Source organism: Triplophysa rosa, linkage group LG23 (assembly GCF_024868665.1).
Source record: "Triplophysa rosa linkage group LG23, Trosa_1v2, whole genome shotgun sequence".
NCBI classification, from domain to species: Eukaryota; Metazoa; Chordata; class Actinopteri; order Cypriniformes; family Nemacheilidae; genus Triplophysa; species Triplophysa rosa.
The window spans coordinates 17,369,813-17,387,515 of NC_079912.1; the positions used below are offsets into that span (position 1 = coordinate 17,369,813).

The following is a 17,703-nucleotide window of genomic DNA, read 5'->3' on the forward strand; positions in this document are numbered from 1 at the left end:
GAATTTTCATTTTTGGGTGAACTATCCCTTTAAGAGCATGCTTTAATCTTAAACATTTCCCCCAGAGGAGTATCTGATTCTCTTTCTACTTCATAAACCTAAAAGATAAAGAACAATGGATTTTAAAGCAAGACACTTCTGAAATGATATATGTCCCTCTACGGGTATTCATCTGTAACACTCAATAGTAGTTTCCCATCATCGTTGAAATACATTTTGTGCAAACCACTTTGGAAGATGTAAACAACGCTGGTCCAAAAGCACTTCCGGTTTCAGTTTTTTAACACTACACAAAAACGTTTGAACAAAATATAACCAACAGAACATTTAAAACCAAATGAAAATGTTCAATGAATACCTTCAAGATTTAAATATGTGGGATTAAAAAAGAAAAGGGAAGTGCCTCTGGACCAGTGTTTACATCTTGAAAAGGGGTCTATAGTGTGAGCACAATGGAGCCATGATTTTGCTTGAGGTCATTTGTCTAGTCAGTCTCTGCCAAACCTATTTAAATGCCAAACAGAGCCCCCCTAGACATATAGCAAGTTGACACAAGACAAAAGTAAAATCATTATTATAAAACCCATAATTCAATTAAGGGGCCCTTTGTTCTATACGTGCAGTTGGTCATTTTGTATGTGACATTGACAGATTGCTGTAGATTGTCTTTTAGATTGAAGCCTTAATGATTCATTGTTAGCTCATATAATCACCTACAAGGAAATATGACCCCTGACCTGCTGTATGACATCACATTAACCTCTTGAGTTCCTAACTAACCCTTCTAATCGATGAGACCGCACATGGAGCACATTTGTGTTGGCAAGCGCTACAGTCATCCTTCATTTTGAAGATCATCCATCTTCATATAGCCCACACCACACTCCCCAAATAACAGTAAGTGAGAAAGTTTGTATAAGATAGCCCTATATATGTCACAAAGACTCACAAGTGGTTTTCCTCTTGGTTTAATTGTTCTTTTTAGTGCTATTAACATCTTTAAAAAACTTAGCAAAGAAAAACAACAAAAAAGAAGCTGTTCTAAATGTAGATGACATATATAACATTTCAATAGACGGATATAACAATGAATTTACATGAAAGGATCCATCTCTCAATTTCTTTTCCTCTTTAGATATCGTATATGTAGAGCTCACGCAAGTGCAGTCCCATCATAGAGTAATCACGCACACGCTAGCAACTAACTTCACCTTTCTTCAACCGAATATACAAATCGTAATTTTTTCCCAGTCCTCCGAGATTCTTTGTTTTCCAAAGTTTTGTCCTTAGCAGGTCATCCTGGCCACTCCGAACTCCAAGGTGACCACTGCCGGCTCACTCTTAGAACCAAATGATCCCGGCAGCTCCATGTAGCCATTCTCTGTGGCACTGCTGCCCTCTACAGTCCGTTCCCCGCCAGTACTGATCGGAACATCCTCCCTGGCCTCCTCAGCAAACACCTCCTCGTCTTCCTCCCGCTGCACCTCTTTCCTACTGAGAACAGGCGCTCCCAGGATGAGAGACTGAGGTCGGGGAGGGAGACTGCGCTCTCTTGGAGGCGTTTGGGGCTTTAGTGGAGACGTGCTCACCCCGAACTTCTGGAGCTTCTGTGAAAACAAACAAAAACCAGGAGAGGATGATTGTTTCAGATGGACGAGGAAACAAATGGAGGAGCGAGAAAACTTTATATTCTTATACAACAACATTTGAATGAATTTTAACTCTTCGCTGAAAGTCTTGCATTCATTTGTATCTAATGAAATACTGCATCTACTCCGACCAAGGTCTTTTGAGTCCTGAGGGAAGACTTGACTGGTTTCTCGAACGCAAAACATCCATGACTAATGGAAGAAGTTAGCATTTAGGACCCAAGGTTTAATGTTCATCCAGTAACCCAGAAGTGAACTAATTCCTGAGGTAAACTTACAGCCTTCAAGGCTCGCACTGTACCCTCGAGTTCTCGGTTGCTTTCTTTCAAGGTGAGGATGTGTTTGAGAATGGACTGTCGAGGGTGCATGGAGCGGTCATACTGGTGGTACATGTTTCTCCAAAACCTGCAACACAAATCACTGTATTAAAACCTGAAGAAATCATGTTTTATAATGAGAGATGGATGGGCATCTGTACTTGAAGTGGTAGGCTTGGGTGGAAGGAACCAAAACCGGGTGTGATTCCTCAAAGCTCGAGCTGTATATGGGGTTCAGGTAGTTCTGCTTCTCACTTAGCAGGTGAGCCCATAGAGAATATGTTCTTTCCCTCAACCTGTAATCACACACAAAAGCATTAAGTCATCTTGGAGATGTTTTTTATTTAGCATTGAAGATGACATATAAAACAGAGAAATAAGTGCTGTTCGTTCTTCAGATACTCACTGCAGGTCCTCTCTCTGCCGCTGACTGTTTCTGAGAAAGTTACCGAACTGGCACGAGTGCACATGCTCGTGGATCTGAATGAGGAACCACTCGCTAAACTCGAAGGCCTGAGGAAACTGTTCAGTCAGGTGCCACACGCACTCCAGAAACTGGGTAAAGATGGGCGACACCTCTTTAGAGTCACCGTTCAACTGATCGCACCTGCAGGGAAGCGTTCAACATTAACGTCCTTCCAAAACCAGGGTCGTGAACCTAACAGAGAACATCTGTGATAAAATCCCAACCTGTCTGCAAACTTGTGTCCGAAAGAGATCCAGTCTTTCTCAATAAGTACCTAAAAACAACATTAGAAAAGGGACATGATAATGTCAGCTCACTAATACAGCCGTCAGTCAAACTTTCTTGCACAGTACAACCAAAATTTGTTCGATTTGAGTCTCTTACCATAAAGCCTTTAATAGTGCGATAGTAAGGATCCATCAACAGAGAGCCCAGTGCGCAGACCTGAGCCGTACGGTCCCATCCGTCCGAGCAGTGCACTAGAACACTGGCGCCCTCTACAGTTACAGCCTGTGCCAGCATAAAAACACATTTATAAGATGATACCCGTTGAAATCAGCAATAAGCATTAATACCAAACCGAAACCGAGTTTCACCTTGGCGAGGAATATGGCTGCATCCATGATGGCTTTGATATGACGCAACCATCCGCTGTTTTCCAATCCAACCATGTAATCTGTCATAGACAGGGATCGTGTTCCTACCACTGCCAGGGGCATAAAGATAATCAGAAAGTGACCAAGGTGTTAAAAATCCACAACCATTTAACAGACATTGTCTCAGACCTTCCAGGAGCTTCTGCAAACTTCCTCTCATCACATGGATGTTCTCAATGCCCACAAACTGGAAGCGGATGTTAGAGTAGTTGTCCTCGTTCTCATAGCCTTTCCCAGCCGCACGGTTCGCCAGCGCGTTCAACTACCAATAAAGAGCAAATGTGGTTTAGGAAACATGAACGTAAACAGAGAAACGTCTTAAAAAACACTGATAGGCTACCTTAGGCCGCGTGTCCATCACATAAATGCATCGATTGTTGTGATTGGCCTTACTGATGGCCTGCAGCATGTGCTCATCTTCCAAACAGCGAGCGCTGAAGCCAGAGAGAGGCTGACTGCACCGACAAACTGCCGCCTGCGCAAAAAAATGTGAAATCCCAATGAGATGTTATTTGAGTTCCTTAAAAAAACGTTATTCGTGATTCTTACCTTCTTCTCCTGGTAAAAATACGTGAGGACAGGAAAGCGGCCTTTGCTTCTGAACTTAGAGCTTCCGACAATGATGGGTTTACTGGCCGTAATGGGTACGTATAAATCTCTGGGATATGTCTCACACACCTAAACATACCAAATATATATTCGCATTTGAGAAATAAAACGAATGCCTAATCCTTCCCATCATACCTTATAGTCCCTGTTAACGTCTGTCAGTTGCCACTGGTCACATGGCACTCCCATTCGTTCAAACTCAGGCCCGAGGTCTATAAGCTGCCACCCCTCCTCTCTCTGTTGGTCATTCTGCTTTGGGTTGTAGGAGAACGCGTACAGCTCATCATATGACACTGGAAAACATTTATTCAGAAACTTTATCAAGGTGATAACGAAAGTCAGAGCATTTAAATGGCCATCTGGAGTTCAGGACTGACACACACATGACCTCGTGCCAACTAAATAGGACCACAACATGTCGCCCAATCACAGGACACAGGATGGCAAAGACCTGCTTAACTCCCTCCTCTGTGACTTTCAGAAAACTTCTTGTGGGTGTTAAATAGTGAAGATTTTACCCACCTGGTCTCAGCAGCCTAAACAGAGAGCTGTAGATATCATGGCAGTCACGTTCTCGGGGAATGACGAAGTGGACAACCCGGAAATTGCGACATTGAATGAGGAGCGGACAGCCGCTTGCCGTGAGGGACAGCTTTTCCACAGAGGCGATGTGGTGATGCAGAATCTAAAAGCATACAAATTGAGATTGTTCATTCAGATGAGCTACGGCGATGACATTTATGGCATAAAATGAGTTGAATTATAGTTTACATTAACATAATAGATCTTTTGTGGAAAACAAATGAAGATATTTTGAGAAAAAAACTGTATGTCCATACAATGGAAGTCAACAGGAACTAATGTAGTTTGATGACCAACATTCCTCAAAATATCTTCTTTTGTGTTCCAGAGGAAAGAAATGATGACATTCATTTTGGGGTGAACTATTCCTTTAAGATGTGCACATGAATGTTATTTGCAAGGAAGTGATCAAGGGAATTCAATAAACACATGATTACCATATTCAATTAACTACACAGCACTTTTCGGAATGTTCAGGAGGGCATTAAAATGCGCATGTATCTGCATTTTCCACTGGCACTGTGACTCCTGTTGTCTTGTTGTCATTGATTACTGAAGTGTGCACATAATGCATAGTGAGCAGAAGGAGATTTTGCATGAGAGTGTAAAAATACAAATTCAGAATTGATTTTGATCGGGTCGCAGGCTTATGTACAGGATGAGCTAGATTTTTACTAAAACAGGATCAAGGTGTTCCAAAAATCTGGGTGCCCCTGTAAAAATCTCAAATTCACTTATCCATTTTGTAAATTGACATTTTATCAAGAAAATTCTTCAAATCCTTTAAGGAGCAATGTGGAGATTTTAGTGGCATCTAGTGGTGAGGTTGCAAATTGCAACCAACGGTTCAGTCCACCGCTCCCCCCTCCCTTTTGAAGCCCAACGACAACTGACAGAGGACAAACATGTTGTCACGTTTTCGCTTTTTTGCCGAAGGAGATAACATATTTACTAAACACTCCGTAGAGCAGTTTGTCCGTTTAGGGCTACAGTAGAAACAACATGGAGAATTCCATGTAAAATGGACCAGTGGTGTATGTAGATAGAAATAGCTCATTCTAAGGTAATAAAAACATAACTCTTCATTGTGTAAGGTCTTTATGCACCTCTGAAGACATAGTTGTGTATATTATATTGCATCTTTGTCAATAGATCCTCCAAAAAATTACACACTGGACCTTTAAGCCTATTTAAGCCTATAAGGAATAGACCTGCGTGCCTTTTTAAGCAGTACTAACATGAGTATATTAGAATAAAAAACCTGTGACATCTGACCTCATCTGTGATTAACATCACACTTGCACACTCAGAGGAACAGATCAGTGGACTTTAAACGTGGCAGATGATGCCTTCAGTTATGTGGGTCATTGGTATTCATGTCTTCTCCTGGCCTTCCCTACACTCTCATATTCACTTGGCCTCCAGGGTGAGCAATGCCGATAGGTTTCCAGAGCAACAATGTCTACAGCTAACGTGAGAAACTAGTAACCTTATTCTCAAAGTATAATTTAATCTTGCTAACAAATTTGGTGATTTAATGGTCCTCAACTAAAGGGTTGCGTTGAATATAGATCAGGATTTTATAAACAGGATTTTAAGGGAGATGTTCATATACCCATATCTCTTGAGCACTGGCTCCGTTACTCTCCGCAAAGATCAGATGTGTGGCTGTCAGATGCAGGGTTCCAGTGGTGGACTTGTTGCTAAAGCGATCCAGCAGCTTCACCTGTTCTACCTGAAAATGAAAACACAACCTTGTCATTGAGAAAATATATTATATCTGACTAAGAGGGCATTATGTCTTTGAATTGTGGAAAAATATTTTTTTTACTTCAAAGTACTTCCAATGTCCACAACCATATTTAAAGAAAGATGAATGCATTATAACAATAACAAAAATACACTAGGAAATATCTTGATTTTCTTATTTTAACTCGTGTTAAGTCATCTTGAGCCCCCCTGGAAGTTTTTAAAGCCCTCTAGTACAGTGGTTCTCAAACTTTTTCATTGTAAGGCCCCCTTTGTGTTAAGTGCATCGCTTTGCGGCCCCCCATATAAAGACGTATAATCTTAAACTTAGAATTTTAATAAAACCAAAAACATTCAGTTATACAATGCTGGAACCTCAATTCTTTTGGTTGGTGGTGTCATTTTTCTGATGTTTGATTGCATAAAATCTATGATAAATTTCTATGCCACAAATTCTGTGGCCCCCAGGATCCATCTTGGGGCCCCCAGTTTGAGAACCACTGCTCTAGTAGGCCCAGGTCCTCTGGTTGAGAAACACTGGCCTAATGAAATGGAATAGTAATGTAATTGAATCTGTGCCAAACACATGGTCTTGTCAACATGAAGAGAAGAATGAGATATTTGTACATAATGCAAAATAAATGCTGTTGCAAGCACACAATGCTTCTAAAAGGCTTTATTTTACACTCATTGGTAAGGCAGAAGGTGTTACTACATTGTCCCGTTGACCAAACACAGACATCAGAGACATTTACATATTCAAAATAATGTATATTACACTCAGACTTTGTTTCACAGTAGCTGGACTATGCAACACACTTTTACTGTGAACGCAATACAATCAGCAGACATCTAAACAAACAGCGAGTATTTTTTTCTTTTCTTTTTTAGAAAAATTAGCTTAGTGGGGTTCATTCAGACAACAGCAACAGTGCATAGAAACCCAATACAGCAGTTCAGATATTCTTGGAAAACAAATTCAATAGTCTGAAGAAATAGTTTCAATATCATCAGCAGCAGAGTATTTGACATGCATCTACTATTCTGACAAAAAGAAGAGGTTGAGAAAAGAGCAATAGGTAGAGTTTTATAAATGTTATTGGGGTCAAACTGAGCTGCCCCCCTTAAGTTTGACATAATAACACTGTGGCCAGGCCCCTGTTTCACAGACAAGGCTTAGCTTTAGCCGGCACTAGACCTTAGTTAAATTAGGATGTTTGAGGCACTCTTATAAAATGCCTTAGAAAAAAACATTACTGGTTTGCATCTTGAGACAAAACAATGGCACTGACATATTTTAAGATATGTCATGGCAAGTTATTTTCAGTTAAGACAGGTCAAACATGAATTTTAGTCTTAAGCCTATGCTTTAGAAGTGTTATGAATTGTTATAAGTGACAGGCATCCTAAGTGATAAGACCACGCCACACCAAACAAGGCCAAATCAACTATAATGAACAAGGCTGTGGAAGTAGCCTTTTATTACATCTCTCTGGTCTGATCAGACAACACTAAAATGTAAAATCAGGCTAAAAAGGCCCGTTGATGCCAAGACAATCACGATTTCCCAATCAAAATGGCATCAAATGCGAAAATAAAGCACCATGTTCGGATCACTGGCTACAGAATCAAGCTTAAAACCAGTTCAACGTCCAACTGACTCATATAGGGCTAGATGACATTAACATAAACACCAATAAAGAACGGCTAAAGATCTAAAGATAAGAATAATTTTGCAGGACAAACGTTTTGGTGACTTTTAAGTCAGTTAAGATCCTGTCACAATACGGCCGATTTTGCAGAATTCTTGTATTTTCTCATTCAGTTTCTACCTTTGGTGTGCGGATGTGCTCCATGATGCCGCTATTTAAGCGTCTTTGGCACAAGGAACGGGTGACAGTCTCCTAAACAGATGCTTTCAGACATCGGATGACTAAATGAAGAATAAATCCGTTTCCGATTGAAGCCACGTTCAAAACAACATCTCTTCCATTAGCGGCTAACAGTTTTTGCGGTTCTACTCTGCACTTCCTGCTTGGGGCGTGTCTGAGTGGAAAACAGATCGGTGCGTGCTGGGACATGTAGTTCTTCATACATGTACGGTCTCTTTTCGTTTATTGATTTTTCACATTTCACTTGACTGACTTTTATTAATATATAATTAATATATAACAGAACAAGTAAACCAGAGTACGTAAACAACAAAAACAACACACAAAAGATGTGTTCCACTTCATTCATGCACCGATCAAAGCTGTAAACGGTAACTTACTTTGATGTCATACGCCGAGCAGTCTGCGCAGCTCGCATCAGCTCATACTCCAAACGCAGCTAACAGAAATGCGTCTGCATGTATTTTCCAAGCCGACAGGTGGCAATACAGCGCAACTAATATCATTTGAATTTTACTGTAAAACCAGGAGAACAGAAGAAGAGATTGTGCGCGGAAACAAGGGGTAGAGACAATATAAGCAATTAGATACTAAGAACGTACTTGTACATTTTAAAACAAGACACATTTTGTATACTTTGTTTTTCAAATTTACTTTTTAAAAATCAATAATCTGTGATTTTTCAGTTAATATGCTATTGTCGTAAGTAGCGTGTTTTGGGCCTCCACGAGGTCGGATCCGCTCCGCTCGGTTCTTCAGATCATCAGGTTTTGGAAACTGAATTCAGGATGTCTTTTAACTTTGGTACAGCTAACGTTACTCTCGGCGCCGCCGGTACCAACACCGGCGGGGGCTTTGGATTTGGTGCCGCGACCAGGTATGATAAAACGGCAGATCGTGCCACATTACCAGTTCAGTTTTACCTTTAATGCGTTGCTGTGGCAAACTTCAACGTCTATTTTAAACACCGCAGCGTGTCCCTGCTGAAAAAAACAATACGACTGACAATTGTTTAACTTTAACCATCAGCTGTTTACCATGTAAACCGTTATGTTTTGTTATTATTACAGTATGATCTTATGGCGTCATTAGTTCCCTGTGCTGATTCACAGACACACATAGTTTATTGTTTACATTTTTATTCTAATTGTACATTATTTTCCAGTACCCCAGCTACAGCAGGCACGGGTGGATTCACGTCCGGAGGTTTTGGCACAGCGACCTCCACACCGGCCGCCACCAATACCACCTCCACACTAGGATTTGGGTCCAGTTTATTTGCACAGAAACCAGCAACTGGGTTGAATTTTAACTCATCCGCCTCAGGTACATGACTGTCGTTATGAATATAAATAATCTGATTTATTTGGTAACTTGGTGGATGAAAACATTTTCCTTTCTAAAAGGAACAGTTCACCCAAAAATGAAAATTCTGTCATCATTTACTCACTCTCAGGTTGTTTCAAAACTAACAAAAAAACTAAAAGATATTTGGAAGACTGTTAGCAATTTTCAGTTCTGTTGAACACAAAATTAAATATTTTGAAAAATTGAGGAAAAACAGTTCTGGGGCACCTTTGACGACCATTTATTTTTTCCTACTATGGTAGTCAATGATGTCCCGGAACATTCTTTCAAATATCTTTCTCTGTGCTCATCAGAACAAAGTAATTTATGGTATTAAATAACATGAGGGTGAGTAAATGGTGACAGAATTATCCCTTTAAAGGCATAGTTCACCCAAAAATGAAATCCTTTTAGTTGTATAATGATTTATAATATAACATATTATAAATATATATATTTATAATATAGTCAAATTTATTTACCCCCTACAGGAGCTGCCACACCATCTACTGCCGTTACTTTAGGTAAACAGGTTTTTTAGCTATTTTGTGTGTGTGTGTGTCTGTGAAGTCTATTATTTTGGATAAAAGCATCACTGTTTTGGTTCACGTTTTGTGTGTTTGTTTGTTTGCAGGGAGTCTTTCAACCTCGACTGCTGCTAACACTGGGTTCACCCTGGGCTTTGGAAAGCCAGCAGCCTCCGCTGCACCTTTCTCACTGACCACCACGACCTCCGCACCTGCAGGCACAGGCCTGACTCTGGGATCCATCCTGACCTCCACAGCCCCTCAGCCCAGCAACTCTGGCTTTGCCTTTAACTTGGGAGGCCCGGACACTACTTCCTCTGCTCCTCCCTCTGGGTTTTCCTTTGGTTCTGGTCTCTTCTCCAACTCTGCAGCAACAGGTCAGCTTCTGTTTTTTTTTAGCGACTAAGCGTAATTCTCATGTTTAAACATAAGTTTGCTTTCTGTTTACATGCGTTTACGATGTTATTGTTGTGATACAGGTTTGGGACAGTCTACTCTTGGTTTGGGACAGTCTACTCTTGGTTTGGGACAGTCTACTCTTGGTTTGGGACAGTCTACTCTTGGTCTGGGACAGTCTACTCTTGGTCTGGGACAGTCTACTCTTGGTCTGGGACAGTCTACTCTTGGTCTGGGACAGTCTACTCTTGGTCTGGGTTTGACTCTGGGTGGTTTGGTCTCTGCTTCTGTTCCTGCCAGCTCTGCTCCTGTGCCCAGTCTTGGATTGGGTGGTGTTGACTTTAGCACTTCTTCTGACAAAAATACTGACAAGTCATCAAGCACCAGACCAGAGTAAGATCCACAGTTTATGTAGAAATTGGATTTAATGAAATCATCATAGCTTAATAAAGTTGCTTTATCCTGTTTTGTATGTCTTTGTTCTTTATAGGGACAGTAAAGCTCTTAAAGATGAAAACTTACCAGGTCCGATATGTCAAGATGTGGATCATTTTCAGTAAGTGTGTTTAAAGTGCTATTTAAAGAAAACTGTATAATATTTCTATTTCTATTAAGTATGCTGTTTTTTCTATCTCATATCACATCTGTGTTTTTGTTGCTTTGATTATTTATTTGTGTAAAATGTATTTGCTGCTCTTTTTTAATATAATGAAAATGAATGGGCCATAAAGGTTTATCCAAACTTTGTGTGGCAAATCTTCCACAACTGGACTATTCTGCAAAAATCACCTTTGTTTGTTTTTGAAGGAGAACGTCATGCAGGTTTGGAACGGCATGATGTTAAATAAATGGCATTGCTTTAATATTTGTCCCGCTGTCTTTCCACAGGAAATTTGTCAAAGAGCAGAAGCAAGTGCATGAGGAGATCAGCCGGATGTCCTCTAAAGCCATTCTCAAAGTGCAGGAGGACATCAATACCCTCCGACAGCTTCTCTCTGTCTGTGCCAGCGGCCTGCAGAGAAACTCACTATCCATAGACAAATTAAAGATGGAAACTTCTCAGGTTAGACAAAAGTCTTTGAACTTGGTTCTTTAAGACATGTTACAATCTTGTGAACCACATTTTCTTTCATACAGGAATTGAAGAATGCCGACATCGCGTTCCGCACCCAGAAGACCCCACCTGGACTCCAACATGAGAATACAGCCCCGTCTGAGTAAGTGTTTTTGAAATGACCTATTATCTTTTCTCTCATCTCTATTTTTACTCCTTAGTGCTGGTTTTAAATGTCTGCTGTAACAAAATTCATTAACCATCTTATAAGCAAAGCTACTTGCTTGTCATATTAATGTTCTCTCTCTCTCTCTCTCTCTCTCTCTCTCTCTCTCTCTCTCTCTCTCTCTCTCTCTCCAGTTATTTCCGTACTCTAGTGGAACAGTTTGAAGTGCAGTTACAGCAGTACCGTCAGCAGATCGAGGAACTGGAGAATCATCTGACCACCCAGAGCAGCGGCTCGCACATCACCCCTCAAGGTTTGAATCCACTTCCTGTCAAACAAATGAAACGCTTCTCTTTGGCTCACACATGTAATGGAAACAGTTATTCTAGGCTCTTGATGTGTTTTGTTGCGATGTGGTTTGTCATGTAGATTTGTCCCTGGCCATGCAGAAACTCTACCAGACGTTTGTTGCTCTTGCTGCACAGCTGCAGGGGGTTCATGAGAATTTTAAGGTAAGTCCAGAACATCTCCACATTCTAAACTGGAATATAACTCACTTTAGTAAACGTCGTTAAAGATTCTTTTTTTGTTCAAAATGACATGAAATTACACTGGCAACATATTACCTGTATTTAAAGTGCTTTAGTGACCTGACCTCCTTCTGTTACTTGTAGACCTTAAAGCATCGGTACCTGAGCTACAGACGAGTCTTCCTCGACGACTCCACCGACGTGTTCGAGTCGAGACGCACAGCCAGTAAGAAGTGGCAGAGCTCTCCTCACGTCATCACAGGCCCCGCCCCCTTCGGCAGCGTTCCCAACGCAGCGGCCGTTGCCATGGCTGCCACTCTCACTCAGCAGCAGCAGCCGGCTCCAGGTCTGACCGCCTTCAAGTTCTAGACCTTTAGACCGATAGCATAAAAAAAATGAATGAATGGAAAGGCAGATAGATTTCACAAATAAACTGTCAATTCAGTCAGTGCCATGTCTGTTTTTAGTTTTTGTTCTTTTCATTTGATAAACTTTGTCTCTTATGGAGATACGGAGTAACAGGGTTTTCTAACATCTTTGTCATGTCACTCTACATGTGCCAACTATAATGTTTTGAGATTTTAGATGCTGGCTGCCCCGCCCAATTTCCGCCTCTGAATTTTCCTTCATTAAGAAGAAAAAACATATGGTGCTGTATGGTGACAGACCACAGATTTTAAACCATGGTGAAAGACACTGGCTGGATATCTTGGGCACATTTCAGGTCAAGGTATCCTTAGATGCGCGTTTGCCGTCTTGAAAATTTAAAGTGGTCTGTTAGTTTTTCAAAGGAGGGGCCTCCGGTTTTGGCTCCGATTTTGATTGGCTTGTGTATGGATTATAGTTTTAATGATGAATGTAGGGTTTGATCTTTGATATTCTGACGACACTGATATTTGATGTAGCGGTCACTACTAACACTTCAAAATAGACTCATGTCCGCTAAAAGCTTGTGTACACGGACTAAATCGCTTTTACAGTTGTTTCTGTGTGACTCACATTTCTTGTACAAATAATCTGCTTAACATACTGTCCTTTATCATAGACTTGGATGTTAAAGAAGTAGTTCACTTCATAATTTGCCCCCATTCCCTTGTAATTTTTGTTCCTACTATGGAAAGTCAATGGTGGCGAATTTTGAAGTGAACTACTCCTTTAATTTTTAAAGTGCCAACAAACTTTTTGGTATACATTTAACTAATGAAGACGAGGCTTTTGTGAGCGATATGTTGTTCTTAAGTGGTGATTTAAGATTTTTTTACTAGGGATGAACATATGCTACAAAAATTTGGTTTTCAGTCATTTTATTAGTTTAGTGGATATTAAACCGTATTTCTTGTTTTTAGAAATCATAATCGCTCGTTTTAATGTCTCGAAAAGCTTTTCACATTGTAGCCTTCTAATCTTAATTGCTATCAGTTTGTGTAAGTCCTAAATAGACAGAACAAGCATTTTTCTTCCATAAGAACGTGTTTCAGAGCTTGTTGTTTTTCTCTCACAATGTGTGTTTTACAATATTTAGGCCTTTTTAATCTTACAAGATTTTGGAGTGTGATTGAATGACACTGGCTGGCCGTTTTATTCCCAAATATATTTTGTCTTCACTTTTGGGATTTGCATTATCAGGAGTTGGCATATACACGAATAGATATGTTTATATATTTATGTAGGAAGTGTGTAAGCTACTGACTTGGAGGCTGTACACATAAGGTCATTTACTGTATTTCAATAGCCGTATCTCTGTAAATACAAGACAATTTGTGTGTCTTGATTGAAGGTTTCCCTGCTTTGGTAACATCCTTCATCCGTCTGTAACCATGGTTGCATTTGTGGTTTCCATGGAGACGAGCTGGCGATAACAGCAAGTCGGAGGTGTGGGAAATTGTGTTAGATGTATTACTTTCATTAGCAGTATAGTGCTTTCGTCTTGTTCGTAATTCTCTGTCTACGCAGAAGAATCCTCACGTATTGTGTTCGGATATTTTTAATTCGTAATGCAATAGATAAGAGTTGACATCAAAAGGGCTTTTTAGTGCGATTTACAATTATCAGTTATAAACTTGACTGTTCGCGTTCGTTTGGCATTTTATTGATTTCCAGTGTTTATCTTTTTTTTTTTTTTTACAGTAATACAATATTTTCAGGAATAGGTTATGATTGTGCCGTTGTGCCTAAGAATGTCTAGGCTGTTGTGGGTGCTTTTGCATATAATATAAATTGTAAATATGTAGTGCGCTAAACCAATGGCATGGCTTGTTTAGTTGCACAGTATATAAACACTTACACTCGCTAGTTGTGAATTCACAGCATTGCCTCTTAGAATCAGTATGTTCACAACTGGCTACATTGCAGTAACAGCTGCTGAAAATAAAAAGTATGTACACATACACTTGTAATTCTTATTCTTTCTTAAGGGCTACAGTGTTTAGGTCTTTAGTTTGAGTACACATGCTGCTTTAGGGGACTTGAGGGTCCATTGTGAAGGATTGTGCCAAACTTCAGTATTCAAAAGTGCATGCTGTCTTTTTGGTGGCTCAAAGCTGCTGTTTCATGCTTGTGTTCATCTTTTCCTGCCATGGCTGATTAAAAAAACACATCTTCCCCTTTCAGGAAAGATGTTTTGATGGCTGTAATACCTCAGAGAATTAGCTGTATGCATTAAAAACAGCCACATGGTCATCCAGTATATAGTCCTACAGTATAGAACATTGCAAATCTCTTATTCCTACAAGCCTAGTTTTCCTTTAATCACAGATCTATTATACAAACGTATAATCTTACTGCATGTCATGTTTTTAAAACACGCTTGTAGAAACGTGTGGCTTCTGTGTGTTGGTACAAAGCTCTTATTATGCAGAATGTCTGTTTATAGACATGTCTGGTTCTTAGTAGACATTTTCATTCCTTGAAACACATATGGGGCTTAGTGTTTGTTTGTTTACAAATAGTTAGTCAAATATAAAATCTAACTTATAATTAAATTTTTTTATGTTCAGATGATGCTTGTGATGCATATATACTGGTGTGCCTTTGATCTAGATACAGCATTGTTACCCATTGTTTGAAATGCATTTTAACGCAGGTTGGCTTTAATCTTAAATCGTTTTGAACCGTGTTAATGCCATAGCTACTAGGAATCGGTTTGTCCAATTGTTTGTCATGTTTAATGTAATTTCAGTTGACAATAAATCAGTTTTTTAAAGAAAAGCCCTTGTCTTTGTTTCTTTTTGACTGATTTTTTTAGATTTTTCTATTAATTGGATTACACTATTAATTCGAGATGCTGATGTCTTCGTATGTCACATCTCGACATTTAAAAACAAATTGCAAATAAATTTTTAACCAGCTAAAAGGAAACGAGACAGGAGCACATTTTCTGCATTCAGGAATAGCAGATATCTTTAGTATATTTTTAAAAAAAAGTAACTTCTGTCCCATGCTAAATGACGTAGTGAATCCACACAAAAACAGAGAAAATAGGAAAATATTAGTGTCAAGGTAAGTGTGTAACAGAATAAGTTAATTGGTAAAAAATTAAGGTGATGAAATGCAGCCAATATTTGGCATATAAGAAACAAATGTTTTTATTATTGCATTATATTTGGTGGACTACATACAACATGGAAATGAGAAGTAACTTAAAAGATGATGCTATGGCTTTTTAAAGGCCTAATGCAGCTCTTATGTGTTGGTAATAAAAAAGCAGAGTCATCTCTCACTAAGCGCTGTGTTTAAAATGCTTCAAGAGCATTTGCTTCTTATCAGCCTTCTTTTCATCAGCCTTTAAGTTTGCATCTGATATTTGAGAAAGGGACTTTGTGAGCTATAGTGTGCATGAGAGTAAGTTCCTGTGCTCTCTCTCTCTGTCCCAGGACCACAAGCGCCCCTGGGGGGCAGTTTTGGCACTTCCTTTTCATCGGGTATTGGCACAAGCATGGGCTCATCCAGCCTCGGAGGTACTTCCTGTAATATACCTCTATTCTGACTTTCTGACGCTGCAATCTTAAAAGGAAAGGTTTTCTAAACCGTAAAAATGGTCATTTTCTAATCTTCATTTTTCCAAACACATGACTCTCACATGTGTGGAAAACAGCAAAGTGTTTCTGATGGTAGAGTGTTATTGGAAATTAATTTTTCCCTACATTGTTTTTCCATGAATGATTTTCTAATTTATAAATATATAACTCATCATTCCTGCCCCTCATTCCCCTGCCCTGTAACTGGGAGGTTAACGTTGGTGTATATTTAGTCACGGCACCTGAATGCCCCCTCTGTCTCTTGGCAGCATTTGGTAGCGGCCCTGGGTTTGGGGGTGTGGCAACAGGAGGTTTGTCGTTCGGGTTTTCCTCTAGCAAGCCATCTGGAGGGAGCCTGAGCGCAGGTGTGTTCCTTAGCACCCTCCTCCATTTTTCCCTCTATTCATCAACACTAACCATCACTTACCACTTCCCAACTATTCTAAATAGCCTTTAGTCCCATAATCACTCAGTGTACGGCTGGCTTGACTTTTAAAGGACATAGATGGCTTAGGTTGTGTAACAGTTCTGCATTTGTAAATTGTTAACGGCTGTTGCGTGCTGCTTGAGTGTTTAGTTATGCTTGTGTGTAGCGGCAAAAAACTGAGATAACGTTTTACAACCAGCGTTTACACTTCTTTTCTTTCTCAGGGTTTGGAACTTCTAACACCTCAGGCTTTAACTTCAGTAACCCAGGCATCAATGCATCGGCTGGGCTGACCTTCGGTGTGTCCAACACACAGACTCCAGGGTTCGGGGCGGGAGGACCCCTGTTACAGCTCAAAAAGCCCCCTGCGGGTAACAAGAGGGGCAAGAGATAAAACAGCATGTTGGTATGAGTGTAAAGGGAAATGTCACGAGGTAAAGATGATGTACGTCTCAGATCTTTATTTTTATATATATAAGTGTCTGTATATATATATTTTCTCTTTAGGATGCCATTAAAGGGATATTTGAGATGGTTATATTTGCTTTTCCTTTTACCCTTGTGACTGTGCTGTTTCTCTATTTTTGTTTACCATCGACTGTGGTTAAACGATCCTACACTGATATCTGGTTAGAACGAAAGATTGTAAGATTTAGCTGACATGACCAGTGTCAGATGAGTTGCATAAGATCTAACGTATGTTGTCGTGCACAGATTTCAATGTAGATGCCATTGGTATTGATGATACTTATGAACTGAGTTTACCTGTGTGTTTGTGGCTTTATTTCCATCCACATATTCTGTGATTGTAAACGTCATCACATTAAAATGTCAGTTGTATCTGCTAAATTGTACCAAATAGATGTCAACTTGTATAAGAATGTTATGTTTGTATATGCCATGTTTGTTTCTGAATGTTTTCATTACCAAATAGTAAGAGTTTCTATACTTAAGCAAACTTTGTGCAAACAAGTATTTTTTGAGATGACAGAGGTGTTTGTTATTAAAAGACAGCGACCATTATGTCACGTGCGTCATTTTTATTTTACCAAATCCGTTGTGTTTTGTAATTGTGTGTCCCTTTTAGCTGTATCAAACACTGGCACATAGCTAATTTTTTACCAAGTATTTGGTGTATTTAATCTATTGTTATCAGCATGTGTGTTTCCGGAGACCAAAGACATTTGCGGCACGCAATCATAACAACACCACAGATTAAAGCACCAACATGTAATCTCCACACAAATCACTATTCCTATAAATGTGTCTGTTTAAAAATGTTAGTTTTATAACAAAATCCCATTTTTTTGTACTGATGTA

General features: G+C 39.7%; 2 protein-coding genes across 4 annotated transcripts; one reads left to right on the forward strand and one right to left on the reverse strand.

Annotated features, from left to right (window-relative positions):
* Positions 1–952: 952 nt before the first annotated feature.
* Positions 953–8,074, reverse strand: mtmr6 (myotubularin related protein 6). The gene is made up of 14 exons (XM_057323282.1): positions 7,861–8,074; positions 5,895–6,014; positions 4,220–4,382; positions 3,833–3,990; positions 3,638–3,766; positions 3,429–3,563; positions 3,218–3,350; positions 3,029–3,138; positions 2,817–2,942; positions 2,657–2,706; positions 2,373–2,573; positions 2,128–2,262; positions 1,928–2,054; positions 953–1,607 (listed from the first exon to the last, which is right to left on the reverse strand). The coding sequence occupies exons 1-14, from the start codon at positions 7,882–7,884 to the stop codon at positions 1,287–1,289; spliced, it is 1,932 nt and encodes a 643-aa protein (XP_057179265.1). The 5' UTR covers positions 7,885–8,074; the 3' UTR covers positions 953–1,286.
* Positions 8,075–8,431: 357 nt separating this feature from the next.
* On the forward strand, positions 8,432–17,406 carry nup58 (nucleoporin 58). Of its 3 annotated transcripts, XM_057323043.1 has the most exons (15): positions 8,432–8,484; positions 8,607–8,797; positions 9,086–9,246; positions 9,759–9,791; positions 9,902–10,171; positions 10,274–10,583; positions 10,681–10,746; positions 11,079–11,253; positions 11,328–11,407; positions 11,605–11,723; positions 11,840–11,922; positions 12,085–12,286; positions 15,813–15,896; positions 16,226–16,321; positions 16,608–17,406. In XM_057323043.1, the coding sequence occupies exons 2-15, from the start codon at positions 8,709–8,711 to the stop codon at positions 16,775–16,777; spliced, it is 1,938 nt and encodes a 645-aa protein (XP_057179026.1). In that variant the 5' UTR covers positions 8,432–8,484; positions 8,607–8,708; the 3' UTR covers positions 16,778–17,406. The 3 variants fall into 3 exon arrangements, with proteins under 3 accessions (XP_057179026.1, XP_057179027.1, XP_057179028.1); XM_057323044.1 differs by lacking the exon at positions 16,226–16,321 and having other exon boundaries at positions 8,445–8,797; XM_057323045.1 differs by lacking the exons at positions 15,813–15,896; positions 16,226–16,321 and having other exon boundaries at positions 8,445–8,797.
* The last annotated feature ends 297 nt before the right edge of the window (positions 17,407–17,703 follow it).